Here is a 20,765-nt window from a genome sequence, read left to right on the forward strand (position 1 = left end):
ATGGTTATGTCCTATTTATGAAGGATCAAGAGGGCAAAAGCCATAGAAAGAGGTTCTCTAAAACATGGCATAACTTGTTTTTGGGCCACTGATAACTCAGAAGAAAATAATGCTTCTGGATAGTGTCTTGACAGATAAAACAAAAGATGAGGTATTAGTTGGTGTATGGTTGAGAGCACTAAATCACACCAGAGAATAGATGAGTGATTCCTTGGACATTTTAAATATTATCCACTAGAAGATTTACCCAGTGTTGTTTGGGTTCTGATCTTTTAATAAACACAAATTCAGACTCAAATACGTTTTGTTTTCTTTCATTTAAATCATTGTTCTCAGGTGGGGTGGGGAGGAAGGACTCAGTATGCAGGCTGCCCAGGGGACAGAGAACAAATCCCAGTCCTCTGTCACTACAGCAGTTTGGGGCCAGGTGAGAAGCCTCCGTCCATGGTCCCTATAACTGCAGCGGGCACAGCCCTGGGGAAGAGTGCATGTCCCCTATCTGAGGGATAGACACAGAAACAGACAAACTCTGAAATATATAGTAGATCAGGAGTTTTCAGATTCTGGGTCATGACATGAAAGGGCAAGCCACTGTCTGGCAGCAAGATGCATTGTTTACCTGTACCTCTGCAGGTGTGAGTGATTGCAGCCCCCTCATATTAAGCCGCATCCCAGAACCATGATTTAAATGAAGAAAGGCAAAACTTATTCAACTTAAGAACTGGATCAAGAAATATTTAAAGGTGAATTCTTGTGCAGCTAAAGTAATAAGTAGTTTTTAGGGCTTTTCTCATTAGGGACATTTTCTCCAGGTAACACCATAAATGTAGTTATTCTGGTAGGTTACCAGAATCAGGGTTTGTCTACACTTGAAACACTGTAACAGTACAAATGCAGTGCTGCAGTTGCATTCCTCTGTACTGCAGAAGCGGGAGTTAGAAATGGCTATAAGAGAATTCATTTAAAGTTAAGAGTACTAAAGGATATAAAGTGAACACTGAGAGCAGATAAAATAATTACAATTACTATATATTTGAGAGAGTGTGTCAGTCTGTCTTTCTGTTCAATAATTCCTCCCAAAGAGTAAGAGCTAGGACCACCAAATTTGGTATAGGTTGCACCTCTCAAATCTGGGATTCTCTGATCTGGGAACATCCATGGTCTGGCATGACCAGGGATGTTCCAGGATCAGAGTGTCCTGGTATGCTGCAGAGGAGTGGGGGCCTGGGAGCTGGTGCGTGGCTCAGTTGGGCTGCAAGGAGGGACCTGGAGATGGTGCACGGTAGGGATGTAAAGGACTAGTCGACTGTCTGATAAGCAAATGCTTATAGAATAGTTGACAGGATAGTTGACTCGTTGCACCCCCTTCCCTTTGTTGCCTCTATCAGATAGAGGCATCAAGTGGGGGAAGGGAGAGAAGAGGATGGTACTTCAAAGCAGCAGCGCTGCATGGAGCCCGGGGTGCTGTTGCTACGGGGAGCTCGGCGTTAGGCTCCTCACAGCATTTTAAAGTGGCAGCACTGTGTGGGGTCCGGAATCAGCTGAGGTGTGCCAGCTTTCAAATGTACAGGAGTCCCCAGTGGAGGCTCTTGTGCATTTCAAAGAGGAAGTGCAGCATGGAGCCTGGGGCCAGCATGGGCCTCTGAGTCCCCCGCTGACTCCAGGCTCCATGCGGTGCTTCCACTTTGAAATGCACAAGCCCCCTGGTGGGGTTTTGTGCATATCAAAGAGGAAGTGCCTGTGTGGAGCCTGGAGTCAGTGGGACTTCCTACTGGCTCTGGGCTCCCCTAGAGTTCCAACTTTGAAATGCACAAGAGCCCTTGCTGGGTCTCTTGTACATTTCAAAGGCGGAATGAGGAAGTGCTTATTGACTGGTTGAGCAGTTGATGGAAATTCCATCGACTACCCGACTAGCAAATTAATCGCTACTTAACACCCTATCGTGCGGTGAGGGGGGAGTAAGAAGGTGGCTGTCTACAGATCACAGGCACATAGTTCAGCTGGGCTGCGGAGGGGAGGCTGGCATGAAGCTCATCTGGGCTGCAGGGGAGCCAGGAAGCTTGTGTGAGGCTAATGGGGGGGCCTGAAATGACCTTCCCCTGGTCCAGAAAAATCCCTCATCCAAGACTAGTCAGGTGCCCAGGGTGCCGGACCAGAGAGGTCCAACCTGTATATAGCTTCCTCTTATCATAACTTCAAGCAGTTGAAGTGTTTGACTGTGCCAGAGAAATGGGCTGTGCCTGGAATGGGATTGCTTTTCATAAAACCATACAAAACGAGAAAGACTCACCCAACAGGTGAAAGGGGCAGGCTGGGGCAAATGCCCCTTCTCCCATCTGGGATTGCCCCACCCTGCCGAGCCTCTTATCCCCCAGATTCATAAGGGGTCATTGTGGGATAGAATCATAGAATAATAGGACTGGAAGGGACCTCGAGAGGTCATCGAGTCCAGCCCCCTGCCTTCAAGGCAGGACCAAGCTCTGTCTACACCATCTGTCTACACCATCTATCTAACCTGTTCTTAAATATCTCCAGAGAGGGAGATTCCACCACCTCCCTTGGCAATTTATTCCAATATTTGACCACCCTGACAGTTAGGAATTTTTTCCTAATGTCCAATCTAAACCTCCCCTGCTGCACTTTAAGCCCATTACTCCTTGTCCTGTCCTCAGAAACCAAGAGGAACATATTTTCTCCTTCCTCCTTGTGACACCCTTTTAGATATTTGAAAACCGCTATCATGTCCCCCCTTAATCTTCTTTTTTCCAAACTAAACAAGCCCAGTTCATGAAGCCTGGCTTCATAGGTCATGTTCTCTAAACCTTTAATCATTCTTGTCGCTCTTCTCTGTACCCTTTCCAATTTCTCCACATCTTTCTTGAAATGTGGCGCCCAGAACTGGACACAGTACTCCAGCTGAGGCCTAACTAGTGCAGAGTAGAGCGGCAGAATGACTTCACGAGTTTTGCTTACAACACACCTGTTGATAACAACCTAGAATCATATTTGCTTTTTTTTGTAACAGCATCACACTGTTGACTCATACTCAACTTGTGGTCCACTATGACCCCTAGATCCCTTCCGCCATGCTCCTTCCTAGACAGTCGCTTCCCCTCTTGTATGTATGGAACTGATTGTTCCTTCCTAAGTGGAGCACTTTGCATTTCTCTTTATTAAACCTCATCCTGTTTACCTCTGACCATTTCTCTAACTTGCTAAGGTCATTTTGAATTATGTCCCTATCCTCCAAAGAAGTTGCAACCCCACCCAGTTTGGTATCATTTGCAAACTTAATAAGCGTACTCTCTATCCCAATATCTACATCATTGATGAAGATATTGAACAGTACGGGTCCCAAAACAGACCCTTGCGGAACTCCACTTGTTATCCCTTTCCAGCAGGATTTAGCACCGTTAACAACAACTCTCTGACTACAGTTATCCAGCCAATTATGCACCCACCTTATCGTGGCCCTATCTAAGTTATATTTGCCTAGTTTATCAATAAGAATATCATGCGAGACCGTATCAAATGCCTTACTAAAGTCTAGGTATATGACATCCACCGCTTCTCCCTTATCCACAAGGCTCATTATCCTATCAAAGAAAGCTATCAGATTAGTTTGGCATGACTTGTTCTTCACAAACCCATGCTGGCTATTCCCTATCACTTTATTACCTTCCAAGTGTTTGCATATGATTTCCTTAATTACCTGCTCCATTATCTTCCCTGGGACAGACGTTAAACTGACCGGTCTGTAGTTTCCTGGGTTGTTCTTATTCCCCTTTTTATAGATGGGCACAATATTTGCCCTTTTCCAGTCTTCTGGAATCTCCCCTGTCTGCCATGATTTTTCAAAGATCATAGCTAAAGGCTCAGATACCTCCTCTATCAGCTCCTTGAGTATCCTGGGATGCATTTCATCAGGACCTGGTGACTTGCTGACATCTAACTTTCCTAAGTGATTTTTAACTTGTTCTTTGTGTATCCTATCTTCTAAACTTACCCTCTCTCTGCTTGTATTCACTACGTTAGGCACACCTCCAGACTTCTCGGTGAAGACCGAAACAAAGAAGTCATTGAGCATCTCGGCCATTTCCAAGTTTCCTGTTACTGCTTCTCCCTCCTCACTAAACAGTGGGCCTACCCTGTCCTTGGTCTTCCTCTTGCTTTTAATGTATTTATAAAAGGTCTTCTTGTTTCCCTTTATGCCTGTAGCTAGTTTGATCTCATTTTGTGCCTTTGCCTTTCTAATCTTGCCCCTGCATTCCCGTGTTGCTTGCCTATATTCATCCTTTGTTATTTGTCCTAGTTTCCATTTTTTATATGACTCCTTTTTTATTTTGAGATCATGCAAGATCTCCTTGTTAAGCCAAGCTGGTCTTTTGCCATATTTTCTATCTTTCCTACACAGCGGAATTATTTGCTTTTGGGCCCTTAACAACGTCCCTTTGAAATACTTCCAACTCTCCTCAGTTGTTTTTCCCTTCAGTCTTGCTTCCCATGGGACCTTACCTACAAGTTCTCTGAGCTTATCAAAACCTGCCTTCCTGAAATCCATTACCTCAGTTGTGCTGGTCTCCCTTCTACCTTTCCTTAAGATCGTGAACTCTATTATTTCATGATCACTGTTCCCTATACTGTCTTCCACTTTCAAGTTCTCAATTAGTTCCTCCCTATTTGTTAAAACCAAATCCAGAACAGCTTCTCCTCTGGTAGCTTTTTCAACCTTCTGAAACAGAAAGTTGTCTCCAATGCAGTCCAGAAACTTATTGGATAGCCTGTGCCACGCTGTGTTAGTTTCCCAACATATGTCTGGATAGTTGAAGTCCCCCATCACCACCAAATCTTGGGCTTTGGATAGTCATGTTAATTGTTTAAAAAAGGCCTCATCCACCTCTTCCACCTGGCTAGGTGGCCTGTAGTAGACTCCTAGCATGATATCACCCTCCTTTTTTACCCCTTTTAGCTTAACCCAGAGACTCTCTACACAGCTATCTCCTACGTTCATCTCCATTTCAGTCCAAGATGTTTCCCATTATCAGGGAGGGAGGGGAAAGTGCAGTTTGCTGCATTCCTTACTCTGGCTGGGGACTGAAGGAGTCAGATGAGCCTGTGCTCTTTGCTCTCACTCCCTGAAAGGGACAGGAAGAGGAAGAGCAAGCAACCCTGATACGAATTTTTTTTTGGGGGGGAGCTTTGGTCCCCCTGCTTACCATCCTGCACACACACATACTCTCTCTCTCTCCTGCTGCCCAGAGCCCCCAGCCCTGACTCCTGCACCTCCTACACCCCCAGTCTCCTACTCTGAGCCCCTACTTAAGGACAGGAGCAATACTGGGTAAATGTGCTAGTTGTATAACACTTTACTTTTCCACTCTGCCCTTGAACTCTTATTTTTCTGTCTTCTGGTCTGAGAACAGGAATGAGAAGTTATTTTGTGTTTTTATTTTTCTCTGTTTACTTTTGATACAGGCACTTGCGTCTTAATGAGAAGGCTTTGGCAAAAAGATGAGTCTTGCATTTTGTTCAGGAAGTGGTTAGATTTGTAGTAGTGAGTTTTGGTGGAAATGAATTTCATAGATGTTGTCTGGCTTCCAAAAATCTCTGACTCTGATAATTTCCCCAGCAAAACTGTAAATGAAATTTTATTCTAGCATTTTTCATATTTACACTGTCTCTTAAGAAGGATGGTGAATAGAACTTGGAGTTAGGAAATTGGATTGTATTCTTAGCTCTGGTGTAGTCTTGCTATATGGCTTTGTGTAAGTCACTTAACTTCCCTGTGTCCTAATTTCTTAGTCTATAAATTGGGATAGTAATTCTTCCCTTTCTTCATGGGGGTATTGTGAGCCATCAGTTATTAATATTGCATGAAAAATGCTATATAAATGCCGCAATGAAAAATGCAATGTAAAATTGCATTGTAAATGTATAAATGCAACGTAAAATTGTATTGATATGAATACTTCCATTTTGGCTTTCAGAAATCTGAAGGTACTCTGTTAATAAATCTTTGTTTATTGCAGTGATAGACAATGGCACAAGTTAAAATGCAGACTACAGCAAACCTCTGTGGACCTACCCTTTCCCCTATGGTGCTAACCCCATCTATAACAAATGCAAGTTCACTGGGTCTGCAGGCCTCAATGAATGGATCCATTTCAGAACCAGCTGCCAGCTGTAACAGTCCAACAGCTGGTCTTATGGATTCTGCACCATCTAGCCACTCACCAGGTAAGGAGATGTTTTGCTTAGAATACTTATTTTTGTTTTGCAAAGAAGTTCACTTGATGTATTTTTCATATAAAAAAACCCCAAAAGAACATAAATAAAACTCTGTAGAAAAATGTTTTGGTTTCAAATGCTATTTATAGAATTTAGTTTCTTTAGCTGAATTTTGATTTATGATGGTACATTGTTAAGAAATATGGAAGTCCAGAAAAAAATACACTCTTCTGCTGCATCCTACATCAGAGGTGGGCAATAACATGGCGGCGGTTCTCCAGTGTTAGCTCCTGGTGGGCTGCCGCTGCTATATTTACTGAATGGCTTCAGGTACTAGTAATCGCAACTCCTGTTGGCTGTGGATTGCCATTCCCAGTCAGTGGGCGTGGCGGGAAGTGGCACAGACTAGGACACTACTTTCAGCAGCTCCCAATAGCTGGGAACGGTGATCCATGGCCAACAGGAGCTGTGATTGCCAGCGTCTGAGGTCATGAAGCTAAATCTGGCAGTAGCGGCCCGCCAGGAGCTAACCCTGGCGGACTGGATCCGGCCTATGGTGTAGTATTTGCTCATCCCTGTCCTACATGGATCTTTTATAGCGAAGTTTTAATACAGCATGAAGATAATCAAGTACATTTTTCTTCTGTAGAACAAAATGTCTTCAGTCTATTTGGCAGAAAATGACATTTCCTTTATAACCTAATAACTGTTGTAGTTCTTGTTCTCAATTGGGTATAAAATAAAGTGCAATGTTACCCAAAATTAAGTCAGCAGTGCAAGTTTGCGTTGGGGATAAATACAAGGATGAAAGAAAGAAAGATCAGGAGAATAAAGACAATAAAGAAACATATATAAAGAATCTGGGTTTATGAAAACAGAACAGAATCCCTAAAACTGTTGAAAGAAATAAAGTTGGCGAGACACCCTCATTCTTCCCAACATTCTTTCAAACCTCTATGCTACTACTACTGTTTTGATGGGTAAACAAGTGTGGGATCACAAGTTCTTTGTATTCTGTAACCCTCTTGTTATCCAATGCTGTATTTAGAAGTTGCATTTAAAGAAAAAATAACTCCAATAATGAGTACAGAGCAGAAAGTAATAGTCAGAGACATGGTATAATATACAAGTTAAAATATGTAAATGTCCACTATGCTGTCCTCATTATTTGAGAGATTTTTGAACTTTTTTTGTATTGCATGTAATTGAAATGGCCACAATAAAAGACGTATTCTCAAATTATAAATATGTAAATAGTATTTAAACATTATATTACCTCAGTTCTGTTTTGTTGTCATTAATGCAATCTCATATTTTTAGTGTAGTATGAGGGTTTTTTTTAGCCAAAGTATTTTTCTTTTTTAAACATACTTCTACTTTTGCAAAGTTTTGCAAAGTTGTGAAGAATACATTTCTCCACAAAAACTTTACAGACTCTTTATTTACAGCTCCTCTCCAAGATAACATGGCAAACCCCAAAGAGAAAACTCCAATGTGTCTGGTAAATGAGTTAGCCCGTTTCAATAGAATTCAACCCCTGTATAAACTTCTGAATGAAAGAGGGCCTGCTCATGCCAAGGTAAGGTTACAGTTCCAGGTTATGAGGCATACCTTAAGTTATGAACAGCTAATGTCATGGTTTGAACAAGTGCACTTGCCAAACACAATCAGGTTTATAGTGCAAGGGATTTGTTTTGCTTTGTTTGTGTAATGGTGTTTAGGAAGTTGTTCTGTGTCACTCTTAAAGCCCTGAAGATCTTTATATCATTGCCGTCTGCCTCACTTACCCCTGGCCTTGAGATTATACTTCTTGGCCTTCATCTTTTTCTCTGCAAGGTTTCTTCAGAGTCCATGAACACCCTGGCTTAATCATCTGCGAGGTTCACTGCTGAGCTTCACAAAGACTCCTTCCCACCAAGACCCTAGCAGTATGCTTCTCAAAATCTCACATAGATCCATTTCAAGGCACTGCAGACCCACTGCTAACAGAGCGCTGGGCTAATACTTTCCCATTTGTTTTGTGTTAATAAGTTTTCCTTAGTTTACATAAAGTTAGTTATATTGATAGCAAATCGTCTAATTATATCACCACGTGAAAAGCACAACATGTTTATCACAGTATTTTCCTTTAAATCCTGTGTAGCCTTCCTTAAGGTCCTCAGTGACAATGGTTCTTCTGATATAAAGATCTTAGCATCCTTGTCAAGCTTCCCTCCTGTTTTGATAGTCAGCTGTGATCTGTGAGAACATACCATGGTTGTTTCAGATGGCAGTGGACCTAGAGGAACATATCTACATGAAAGAGTTTCAGATTTCTTTCCTCCTTAAGGGCAAACTCACAAGAAAGATGACTAAAATATTGAGCTTGGGAGAGCAAAGATCAGATTTTATATTCAAGAACCTTTTAAGGTCTACTCTGCATCTTAACAGCAGAGAAGCTGAACAGAGTTCTTGTTAATAACATGCAGTCTGATCCTGCAAGTCACTTAGCCTCTCCCAAGAAGTTCTGCATGTGCTCTCCTAATGCTGCCCTTTGCATTTGCATTATAACCAGTGCAACATGGGTGTAAAACACTACCATTTTGGTTTGGCAGTTTTTTGCACCTACTTTGCACCGGTGCAAATGACAGCACAAGGTTCATGGCAACTAAATAATCAGACCTTCAATGTCTGTCAAGATCAGTGGGAGATGAAAGCACTTCAATTCTCAGCACCTTGTGGGATTGGGCTTTTGGCTTTGTGCTTTTTCTCACGTTACATCTACTTGATACTTTCTTTAATCCTTCCACTGGTTCTCGTTTACTTATGCCACTGTTGTTCCACAGAAATCTGTGGAATGTTAGGTGCATATAGGAAGGCTCATTTTGCCTGTATCTTCCAAGAACATTAATCAATAATCAAAGGATTTGTGTTATGTTATCCTTATAATCTCATTTCTGTATGTTGGAATCCAGAAACAGCAGGAAGCAAAAAAAGTTCACTTTGGTTTTAATGAAAATACATATGTTTTATGAAACAAATATGTTACAATTCCTGCTTATGAAATACTTTGGGCCTCTTAGATTTTTGTAGTTTTGTCTGTTGTATTTTTTGTGGGGATTCCTAATTTGGGCCCTAAGAGGCTAATGTTTCATAATTGCTTGATGATTCCTATATAGATTTAGGAAGCTGAGTTTTAGAAGCTTATCCGAGCAAATAGGCAAGTGTACAACTTTTTTATGATGCTTGGCTCTGTTCACTATTATGGGTGTCATTTGTTATAATTATTAATTATGTTTATAGTCCCCAAAAGGGTGCTAGGTACTTTACAAAACATATGGTATAAAAAGGTTAGGTCCCCGTCAAGAAAAACTTAGTCTAAGTTAGACATGACCCTTCAAGTGCAGGTAACAGATGAAAAGTTGAGTGTGAAAAAGAACAAGGATGATTTTAAAGAAGTCGGACATAATTGCAATTCTTTGGCACGCAGAAAATATTTACATAGAAGTTACGATGTTATAGTAGCTGTTATATATTTATTTGTTACTGAACATAGTGCTCTACAACTGGCAAAACAAAACCAAGTCTCTGTCCAAAAAAAAGTATACCCCAAAAGCATGAATTGCTGCTGCCCTCTTCCATGGAATTACCTGGACACAGAGTGCCTGGAGCTACTCTCCTGTTGCATATGCTTAGCTATCTTCTCTAGTGGTTTTCATACATTTCAGAGACATCTGCTGTAATACATGCAGTCTATATGACAGACATCAGTCCCAGTAAACTGTGTTGTTTTCCTTTACTTCCTGTTCTGGTTTTCTTTTTCTGGCAAGTAAGTGTTAACAGTTGCGATCAAATGTAAAGAGGCAAATAATGATGTTCCATGGAAAGGAGGAACTCACTTGCAATACAGTTAAAATTTCTAGAGATTGCCCCTCCAGAAAGTCTGAACAGTGTGTGAGAGGAAACTGTGCTGTTGAACGTAGGCAAGCCAGAGACCCAGCATGAGCCTGAACTTTGTTATTGTAGTGTATTGTTCTCAGTTGAGTTGTCAGATTGGTCTGCAGTGCTGTTGTTCTATGCCAGTGGGGTTTTAGGAGAGAAACTGTAATTTAAAAAAAAAGTAAAACAGATAAGTGCAAAGGAATGAGAGGGAGTTGAGGGACTCAGCCCCACTGCAGGATCAGGAAAGCGATGAAAAAATTCTTCATACAGAAGAAAGAGAAGTTAAGAAAGAGCCACCAATAGTCAAATGAGAGTGACCCTGTAAAGACAAAGACAGTGGAGTGAAAGAACACAAATCATGACAAGTGTTGAATTTCTGGATTTTGCCATAATATAATTGATAGATATTATGAACAAAAACGTCCTCAGAAAATCATTTGAAATGCATATCAAACCATAGAAAAGCCTTGTTCATCTAGGGCCACTGGTCTCCAAACCTCTAATTGATTATTTGAGTCTTTATTATGGTTCTGACCAATTTTAATTAAATTTCCACCTCTTTCTGGTTATTATTGTTTGCAGGAGACTTCTATCAAATGGGCTGAAACATACTAAATGTGAAAGTCAGTTTTCTAGCTATGGAAATCAGCTGAGCATGCCCTTATTCTGATTAATATATTGAATTCTTGTAACACTTTGTGCTAGTAAGAGAGGCACGAGATAGATATATAGATTAGACATAAGATCTTTATCAATCATGTTTTTCATAGAAATGTGAAAATCTGCTTTTTTCACAGAAACGTTACATGGGTTCAGTGTTGTACAATACAAATATTTTAACTCTGGATCCAGAAATAAGGTTTCAGTTCTGTTGTCAAATAATGTATATAATCCGTTTGTTCATTGGTTTAATTGTGATTATCTTAAATATGTCAAGGTTTCATTCCTAGGTTAGTATTATATTACCTATATTTAATAGAAATTAAATTAATGAAGAGCATTCTTTTTTTGCCAGCAATTATGAGTATATTTCAGATAAATAAGTTAGTAATTGGTGATGTAAACTGTAATACTGAGAGCTGGACTAAAATTCTCAGGGACATACATGGCCAAATTTTCAGAACTGTGCTTAAGAAAAAGAGAGGTAATAACAAATTCTGTATGAATTTGTACAGGCACACATAATTCAGAATTAGTTTTTAGGCAGATAGTGACCTAGTTTGTAGTTCAAATGCTTGTTCGCATATACAAGTATTCTTTGGCTATGACATGTGCGTTCACATGTTGAATCCACTGTTTGTATCCAGCTTTAACTTTGTGGCTCCTGATTTAGCTCAATTAAAAAAAAAAAAAAAAGTAGGCAAACTAAAAAATTAAATAAACAATTGTATGTCATCTTTTAGTTTCATGTGTACGCATTTCTGTGTTTCTCCAAAAGGTAAAGTAGAATGTTCTGTCAAGATAAGCAGTTAACGTATCAATTCATGTGTGATTAGAATCTGGTTCTTTGTAGTTTGATACCTTGATATTTGAAAGAAAATTAATTCATTTCTTTTTCTATCCTCCCTTAGAAGGAATGTTAGAAGAGCTACATTTTAAAACTGTATACATATAAACAGGGCACAATTATTAGATGCTTATGATAGTGATATGACTTCCAAATATTTTAAATATGTTTAGGATTTCATTTTCACATTTTATAGCACTTGGCTATTACTTTTTGATGGTTTGTTTGTTTGAGATTGTTCTTTACTATTGATTCTCAAGATTTTTTTAAAGGTGAGTCGAGCCAACTTTCTTAAATTTGAGTGATTTCAGTTCCTAATCTGCTTTATAGAACTCATGTTAAAGAAACAAAATTAATTTAAGAAGACAGCATTGTTTTTCCAGAGAAACTTTCTACTTTTGAACAGATCCTTTGGTTGTGAGGGCTTTTACCTTTGTGTGGAAAATGAGTTACAATATTTTTTCTATGACGCTCATTAGGTAAGGTTCTCCACTGTCTTGAAGATTTAGTCATTTTCATTTAGTAACCTTTACATTCATGTAAATGATCACACAGATGCAAGACTGTGAAGAATCAGGTTAATAAATTTAATTTTAATATCCTTCCAAGAATAGCAAGCTGATACTTAGTTACTACTATTTGACTTTTATAACACAATATATGATTGTTGGTGTGATGCTATGTGTTTTGTTTTTTACATTTAAAGGCTAAATCTTGCCATTTGACTTCAATGGGAACCCTTATATATACATCTCAGAGCAAAATTTGGCCCAAAGTATTACAACAAATAAAGGAATGCAGTTCCTTTCCATCTGTGTAGTGCTTCATAAAGATTATTCTAACTCACTTTGGTGACAGTCTTGCCATTATTTACCTGTTCTTTATGTTTTTGAAGATGTTCACAGTGCAGCTGCATCTTGGAGAGCAGACATGGGAAGCAGAAGGGAGCAGTATTAAAAAGGCTCAACATGCTGCTGCTAGCAAAGCATTGAACAAAACGACTCTTCCCAAACCAACTCCCAGGCCACCCAAAAATAACATTAATAATAACCCAGGTATGTTCCTTATTTGTCTCCTTTCAAATAATGAATCTTCTTGTTTGTCAGAAGACAGCAGGCTTAGATGGTTTACAGAGAATTTTATATTAGGCATAAGTAAAACTGGAAGGTAAGGTAATGTTATACTATTAAAAACTTTACTATTAGAATGCATGGTAATTCTTTTTAGCTGCTATAGCAGAATCTGCTTAACTGCATGTGAATACATTTACTTCTGCAAAGCTCAGCTCTGAGGGTAAAAGTACAAGTCAATTTATGTGGTCAATAGTATGCAAGCACAAAAAGGAAACAGATTGAACAAATCATCTTTACGTTAGTAAGAATATCGAACCTGGCAAATTAATATTTTGACACTTTTTTCAGGGAAAGTGCCAAATTCTACACAAGTTACTCCATGTGCAATGCCACTGAAGGCGAAAGTAGAAATCAGGGTGGAATTTGGCACAAAAACCTCAGTACTTAATTGCCTGCCTAATCAATTTTCCTTTGTAGCAACCTAAATGATTTTTTCCAGCAAGTTCTGCAAACTTATTCGATTAATCAGAAGGACATTTGTGGAGACATGTGACCCTCATCTAGAGATGTTACATGCATGTGGAATACTGCATGAAAAATATGCTGGTGTAGGTGAGAAAATAAAATACAGACATAGGAAATGTATCACTCAGTGCATATGAATCTCAATTAGTCACACACAATGACTTATTCTTGTCTGAAAAAAAGTAATTAATGAAATGGGAAAAGATACCTTTATTTCTTTTGAGATTTTTCCTCATTACTTTCTCTCAACCACTTTCAAAAGGATTCACTTGACACTAACCGTCTTTTTGACTAAGGAGGGCTAGACAAACTTTTCTCCAGATCCCATCAATAATGGCCTGAGCCTTGGAAGAAGGAATTGTTTGTGAATAATGTAAAGTTTTCTTTTCTATCTTCCATTCCCTTAGGCCTGAGCCTATACTCCTAGAACTCTTCCAGACCCTGCTGGCTTGGGGCTTGATCCTGTTTCCACTGAAGTCAATTGGACTTCTGCTGTTTATTTCAGCAGAAACAGGTGCAGGACCCTGGGAAGGAGGGCCTTGTATTTGGCTGTTGGTGTGGCAGCATATTACATGGGCAGTAGGAGTTCTGGACAAGTCTTCTTTTTATATTTTTAATTGAAAAGTGGATAACAGAAAAAATAAGAAGAATTTCCTTTAAAGCTAAAAAATCTATTGAGTATCTACAGGCATTCATATGACATTTCCTTTAAGACTTTTTATTTCAAAGCACAGGTATCTTCTGATCTAGTGGCTACCATTATTTTTATTCTGTATCTTAATTCATAATCACATACATTATGCAATCCGTGCAGTCCTTCATTTGAGGGAAAAAAATCAAAATTGTGGCTAGTGATAGTTTTGCCTGAGTACTGCATAAAACCTGTAGCAATGCCACATAAAACTTGAATAACTAGTATATACTTACAACAATTATTGATCTTCTGGGTCTGGATTAATGTGCATATTATATGATTATAATTTTAGGTAATGGAATAGATCTATTTAAACTCATTTTGGATTTTTCTTCTCACAGTAGGAGTGGGATATATCTTGGTTTATAATTTGCTAGTAAAATTTCCTCTCAAATAAATAACAAGACAATTATATTAAATGATTTGACTCCTCTGATGGATTTGCTTTTTAAATAAGGTGTTTTATGATGGGTTGCAGGCTCATATTTGAAAGTTTGGTTAATAAATAATTGCAAACAGCAAGAAACTTATGAACTGGAAACTAATTTATTAAAATTGAAGTTTTTAATTTTAATATCAGAGGGGTAGCCGTGTTAGTTTGAATCTGCAAAAGCGGTGAGGAGTCCTGTGGCACCTTATAGACTAACTGAAGTGTAGGTGCATAAGCTTTTGTGGGCAAAGACCCACATGCATCTGACGAAGTGGGTCTTTGCCCACGAAAGCTTATGCTCCTACACTTCAGTAAGTCTATAAGGTGCCACAGGACTCCTCGACGCTTTAATTTTAATGTTAGTTATGTGTTTAACCTCTCATCTGTTGAAACTAAATCATTTAGTCCTGACTTCTGTCACATTGTTATTAAATGACTACAGTAATCTATGAACCTCTGGGTCTGGGAATCTCTGGTCTGGCAACATCTGTAGATAGGACCACAGATGTTGCTGGACCAGGGAACCCTTGGACCAGAGAGCCTTAGGAGCCCGGTGATAGAGAGCAGAGCCAAGAGTTGATAGCTGACAGCCCGGAGGCAGTGGAGCCCAGGGTCTGTGGAGTCCCAGTGGTCCTGGGGCAGCATAGCCTGGGGGCAGCAGAGCCTTGGTGACAGTGGAACTGCAGTAATCCAGAGCCGCAGCAGAGCCCCAGCGGCAGTGGAGCCCTGGCAGGGCAGCAGAGCCTGGCTTGGTCTGCTGATGGACCCTGGGGAAGCCTCGAGTCTGTCAGCAGAGGGGCAGAATTGACCTCCCCTGGTCTGGCAAACTCCCTCCTTCAGGACTGGTCAGGTCACAATGGTGCCGGACCAGAGAGGTCCAACCTGTACAGGTATCTTGTTTCAGTAGCTGTAAACATGTATAAGATTTTTGGTTTTCATCTTTTTATTTAATGACATCTAGAAGAAAGAGACGTTCTTTTATTGGTACTAATTTGAAAAAGTTTCATAATATTTTACAGGCATTCTTGTGATTGTTCAAATCCGACTAACCAATTTGATCACAGTAATCTCATTTGGACAAAGTTGTTTGATGAAATTCCAAGAGGATACATGAAAATGTCTATTTAAGTGCTTGTTCACATTCAGTGATTAAAGTTGGATCTGTACCTCCATTTTATACTGAAATTTGATGCAGCTTTTTAGTCACTGCTTTTTTAGTTTTGCTGTCTTATATGTAGTCTTATTTTTTACAGGCAGTATAACACCAACAGTGGAGCTGAATGGTCTTGCTATGAAAAGGGGAGAGCCTGCCATCTATAGACCACTAGATCCAAAGCCAATCCCAAACTATAGAGCAAATTATAACTTCCGGGGCATGTACAATCAGAGGTTTGTATGTTTTCTGTTGTTTGCTGTTCCTTCTCTTTTGCTTAAATAGATACCAAATTTCCTTAAATTTTATAGACTAGTGCAATGTAAATAAAATTCTTAGCAAGTAGAGGATAAGAATTGCAGCTTAGAAACACTTACTTATTAGCAATACATGTTTAAAATGACAAATGCCCAAGGATATCAAGGGGACCAAAGCATGGGTAAAATTTGTAATGATTTTTGTTAAATGTAGATTGGAACTAGAATTCCATCTGTACTGGAGAGCCATGAATCAGATTGTTAACTCGCTATAAAAGTGTTGCTTATCATTGCTGATATCTTAGCTGTTGTAGGATTGCTTTGAATGTGAAAAACTCCCCTTTCTCTTGGAGGCAGATAAGATTGGGAGGGCTCCATCTGAAAAGTTACCATGCTGTGGAGCTATCCTCCCATCTCCAGTAGATGTTTATAGCTTTCTTCAGGCACAAGTATCTCAGTTCTTCAATTCACAAATGCTGCTACCTGATAACTTTTGATTTATTAATAATAACTTTATTCCACATTTTAAAATCCTCTAATCTAATTCCTCCTTATATGGAATAATTTCTGCTAATGATAGGAAGGACCCCATAGCAACCATTGTTTCAGAGTAATGGTTTTCTTTTTTGAGCTACTCTGTCCATTTTTAGGAGACTTGTAAAAGTTAAATGGGTGGCAACAAAGTAAGCATCCTAATACTTCCTTGTCTGGATATAATGAGAGACTTAATAGTTCATTAAAGTTAGTATTTAGAGCTAAACTTAAAAAAAGATTACTTTCTGTCGTTTAGCTGGACCTCAGATGCACGGAGTCCCTATTCCTTTTCAATCTTCTTTACTTCAAAGGAATTGCATCATACCTACTCTCTTTATGGATAAAAGGTGTTGAAGGTTTGGTTAATGTTTCTAACTTATCCAAAGGAATTCTCTCTCCTCTTTGTATCCAAAGTGATACAAAGCACTTCTTTAGTTAAGTGTGGTGCCTATCATGTTCTCAATCACTGCTTGGGTACAGTCTACTGTAGCATGTCCTGCTTTTGCTAAATGATTGTATTGTCTGAAATTATTTTTTTATTAATACTTTTATTCAGTCTTTTAGTACTCTTATAATTACTTCAGCTTAGAAAAGAGGAGACTAAAAGGGGATATGATAGATATCTATAAAATCATGAATGATATGGAAAAAATGAATAAGGAAAAATTATTCACTTGTTCCCATAATATAAGAACTTGGGGTCAGCAAATGAAATTAATAGGTAGAAGGTTTAAAACAAAAGAAAGTTTTTTTTTCTTCATGCAGTGCACACTCAACCTGTAGAACTCCTTGCCAGAGGATGTTGTGAAGACCAGGAATTTAACAGGGTTAGAAAAAGAACTAGATAAATTCATGGAGGCTATGTCCATCAATGGCTATTTGTCAGGATGGGTAGGAATGGTGTCCCTAGCATCTGTTTGTCAGAGACTGGAAATGGATGACGGGAGAGGGATCATGTGATGATTGCCTGCTGTGTTCACGCTCTTGGGCATCTGGCATTGGCCACTGTTGGAAGACAAGATACTGGACTAGATGGAACTTTGGTCTGACCCAGTATGGCCGTTCTTATGTTACTAAAAATAGCAATAAAAATTACTTTTGCTGACAAAAATTATCTAGACTAGGAATTAAGTTTAATGGAGGGAAAAAAATCTAGAATATGGAATTGTAGAGTGTTTTCTTCTGATGTAGTGCAACGAAAACCACTCAAGATAGTACAGCTCATAACAATTATTACTGTATAAAAAAGTGTTGCATAAAGTAGTTTTATTTCTCTACTCAGGAAACTCATTGAAATGTCACAGATTTCATTCGGGCAACACTTGTCCTAATTCAGATTTTTGAAATAAATCTATGATTGACCCTATACTTTTTTTTTTTATCCAGAAGAACACCTTTGCACAAACTTTAATTTACCTTTCCATTTAGAGATTTGTGTTTTACTTAGGACTTCTCCCTTGGAGCCTCACGTTCCTTCTGTTGGCTCCTGCTGTGAAATCATAATTCTGGATTGGTGATGACATGCTATTTTTGTAAAATTGTTATGAGAAAATCAGTAATAAACCTTCGGCCTCTGACAATCCTACAGTCCTTATTTAGACAAAACTCCTAGTGACTTCAGCAGAAATTTGACCTCAGAATTTGACACTTACATATATGAGGAAAAGATGGGATGTGAAGGGAGGTAAACCTCTGTTTAAGCATAGGTGTTTTTTGCCTAGATAGATTAGGACTATGTGCCTGTGTGGTATTAGAACCCTCCGTACGTGGGATACCTGGTTGCTTACTCCCCCAGAGCAGATGGCAGAGAGTGATGGCAATTACATGGAGCCTTTGCTTCTCCTTAGCTTTTGCTCACTGAACTGAGTAGTTGCACCAACTTAGGGGAGAGATAGTAGTTTGCTGTGGGTCAGCTGCAAATTACTACACCCCACCTTCCGACATAAGGAGGAAGTGAGGGGGAGGGGAGGATTGTGACTCAGAAACAGTGTCTTTAAATTACAATGCCTACAGAGGTTACTCCTAAATAGGAACTGCTTATTGCACACCTGCTTGCCCAGAGTGGTGCTCTGAGTTAGCCCTTTGATAACAAGCAGAGGTCCCACAGGAAACTATGATATACATGTTACAATAACATAATTATAATTTATTACTACAGTAAGTTGTATATTATATTGTTTCTATCATTAAAGACCTGCTGTACCGTAAGTTTTTGTATTATGTATTCTCTGCCAGGTTTTTAGCAGTAGGATCATAGAACATAAATGTTACTGGAGAGCCAAAGTAAACATGAACATTATAATATGTATTATTTAAATTTTTAACATCTGAAAAGTAAGTTAGTTAATATTTATAGTAGGAATACAGCGATTATAATGACTGCAGTATTTTTCAGTTGTGCTAGTGTTGTTTGAATTCTTTGTCCACTTCTGGTATTCACAATTCATGGTTGATAAATTGGAGAGGGTTCATCAAAGAGACATGAGAATGATTCAAAGATTAGAAAACATGCCTCATATTGATAGACTCAAAGAGCTCAATCTGTTCAACAAAGAGAATGGTGTGGGTAACTTGATCACAGTCTGTAAGTATCTACACGTGGAACTAAAATTCGTTAGTAAAGGGCTCTTCAGTAGCAGACAAAAGTATAGTACGATCAAATGGCTACCAGTCAGAGCAATACAAATTCAGACTAGGAATAAGGTGCACGTTTGTAACAGTGAAGGTTTGAACAGTTTACCAAAGGTTGTGGTGGATTCTCTATCACTAGAAATTTTTAAAATCAAGATTGAATGTTTTCTAAAAGATTTGCTCTAGACCAAACAGGAATTAATTCAGGGGACTCCAATGGCCTGTATAATATGGAAGGTCAGACTGGATGATAACAGCAGTTCCTTCTGGCATTATAACCTATGTGGGCTGTTTCATGGCCCAAACCCAGATGTCTACACAGCAATGAAACAAACCTACAGCCCAAACCCCACATGGGTTGGGTGGCATGAGCTAGCAGTGGGTTTTTCTTTGATATGTAGATATTTTCTTAGGCTATGTCTATATTAAACAGAGGATAGATGCTGTGACAGTTGATCTTCCGGTGTTCGATTTAGCGCTTCTAGTAAAGGCATCCCTATTGACTCTGGTACTCCTCACTGTCACGAGGAATAAGGGAAGTTGACCTGAGCTTTTGCTCCTGTCAACCTTCCTCTGTGGAGATGGCACCAAAGTTTAAATTAAGGTAAGTCGACTCAAGCTGTGCAATTAACATAGCTGGAGTTGTGTATCTTAATTCAAACGTCCGCATAAGTATATACCTGATCTTAGCAATTAGCTCCAAGAGTTTCATCATGAAGGCAAAGAGTCCTGCAACATTAAGAACATAAGAACGGCCATACTGGGTCAGACCAAAGGTCCATCTAGCCCAGTAGCCTGTCTGATGACAGTGGCCAATACCAGATGCCCCAGAGGGAGAGATCACAACAGGTAATCCTCAAGTGACCCCTCCCCTGTCACCCACCTCCAGAGAAACACAGTCTAGGGACACCATTCCTACCTATCCTGGCTAATAGCCATTGATGGATCTAACCTCCATGAATCTATCTAGCTCTTTTTTAACCCTGTTAAAGTTCTAGCCTTCACTGCATCCTCTGGTAAGGAATTCCACAGGTTGACTGTGCTCTGAGTGAAGAAAAACTTCCTTTTGTTTGTTTTAAACCTGCTTCCTATTAATTTCATTTGGTGACACCATATTATATTATGGGAATAAGTAAATAACTTTTCCTTATTCATTTTTCCCATACCAGTCATGATTTTATAGACCTCTATCATATTCTTTTCTAAGCTGAAAAGTGCAAGTCTTTTTAATCCCTCTTCATATGGGACCTGTTCCAAACTCCTAATAATTTTTGTTGCCTTTTTCTGAACCTTGTCTAATGCCAATATATCTTTTTGGAGATGAGGCGAACACATCTGTATGCATTATTCAAGATGTGGGTGTACCATGGTTTTATATAGAGGCAATGAGATATTCTCGGTCTTATTCTCTATTCCTTTTTTTATGACTCTTAACATTCTGTTTGCTTTTTTCACTGCCGCTGCACACTGAGTGGGTGTTTTCAGAAAACTATCCACAAGGACTCCCAAGATCTCTCTCTTGAGTAGTTGTAGACAAATTAGTCCCTATCATATTGCATATATAGTTGGGATTATTTTTTCCAATGTGCATTACTTTACATTTATCAACATTAAATTTCATTTGCCATTTTGTTGCCTAATCATTTAGTTTGGTGAGATCTTTTTGAAGCTCTTCATAGTCTGCTTTGGTCTTAACTGTATTGAGCAGTTTGGCATCATCACTCTACCCTTTTTCTAGATCATTTATAAATCAATTCATAGGATGGGTCCCAGGACACCACTAGTTACCTCTCTCCACTCAGAAAACTTACC

At 39.1% G+C, this 20,765-nt stretch overlaps 1 protein-coding gene across 10 annotated transcripts in view; it reads left to right on the forward strand.

The window, feature by feature from the left end:
• The window catches only part of STAU2 (staufen double-stranded RNA binding protein 2), a 236,454-nt gene that overhangs the window by 10,472 nt on the left and 205,217 nt on the right, over positions 1-20,765 (forward strand). For all 10 annotated transcript variants that reach the window (XM_075920513.1, XM_075920512.1, XM_075920516.1 and 7 more), the window contains exons 2-5: positions 6,030-6,237; positions 7,677-7,807; positions 12,552-12,711; positions 15,632-15,767. In XM_075920513.1, the coding sequence (XP_075776628.1) occupies positions 6,039-6,237; positions 7,677-7,807; positions 12,552-12,711; positions 15,632-15,767 (626 nt within the window). In that variant the 5' untranslated portion in view covers positions 6,030-6,038. The remainder of the gene's footprint in view (positions 1-6,029; positions 6,238-7,676; positions 7,808-12,551; positions 12,712-15,631; positions 15,768-20,765) is intronic.

Source organism: Pelodiscus sinensis, chromosome 2, assembly GCF_049634645.1.
Source record: "Pelodiscus sinensis isolate JC-2024 chromosome 2, ASM4963464v1, whole genome shotgun sequence".
Taxonomy (NCBI): domain Eukaryota; kingdom Metazoa; phylum Chordata; order Testudines; family Trionychidae; genus Pelodiscus; species Pelodiscus sinensis.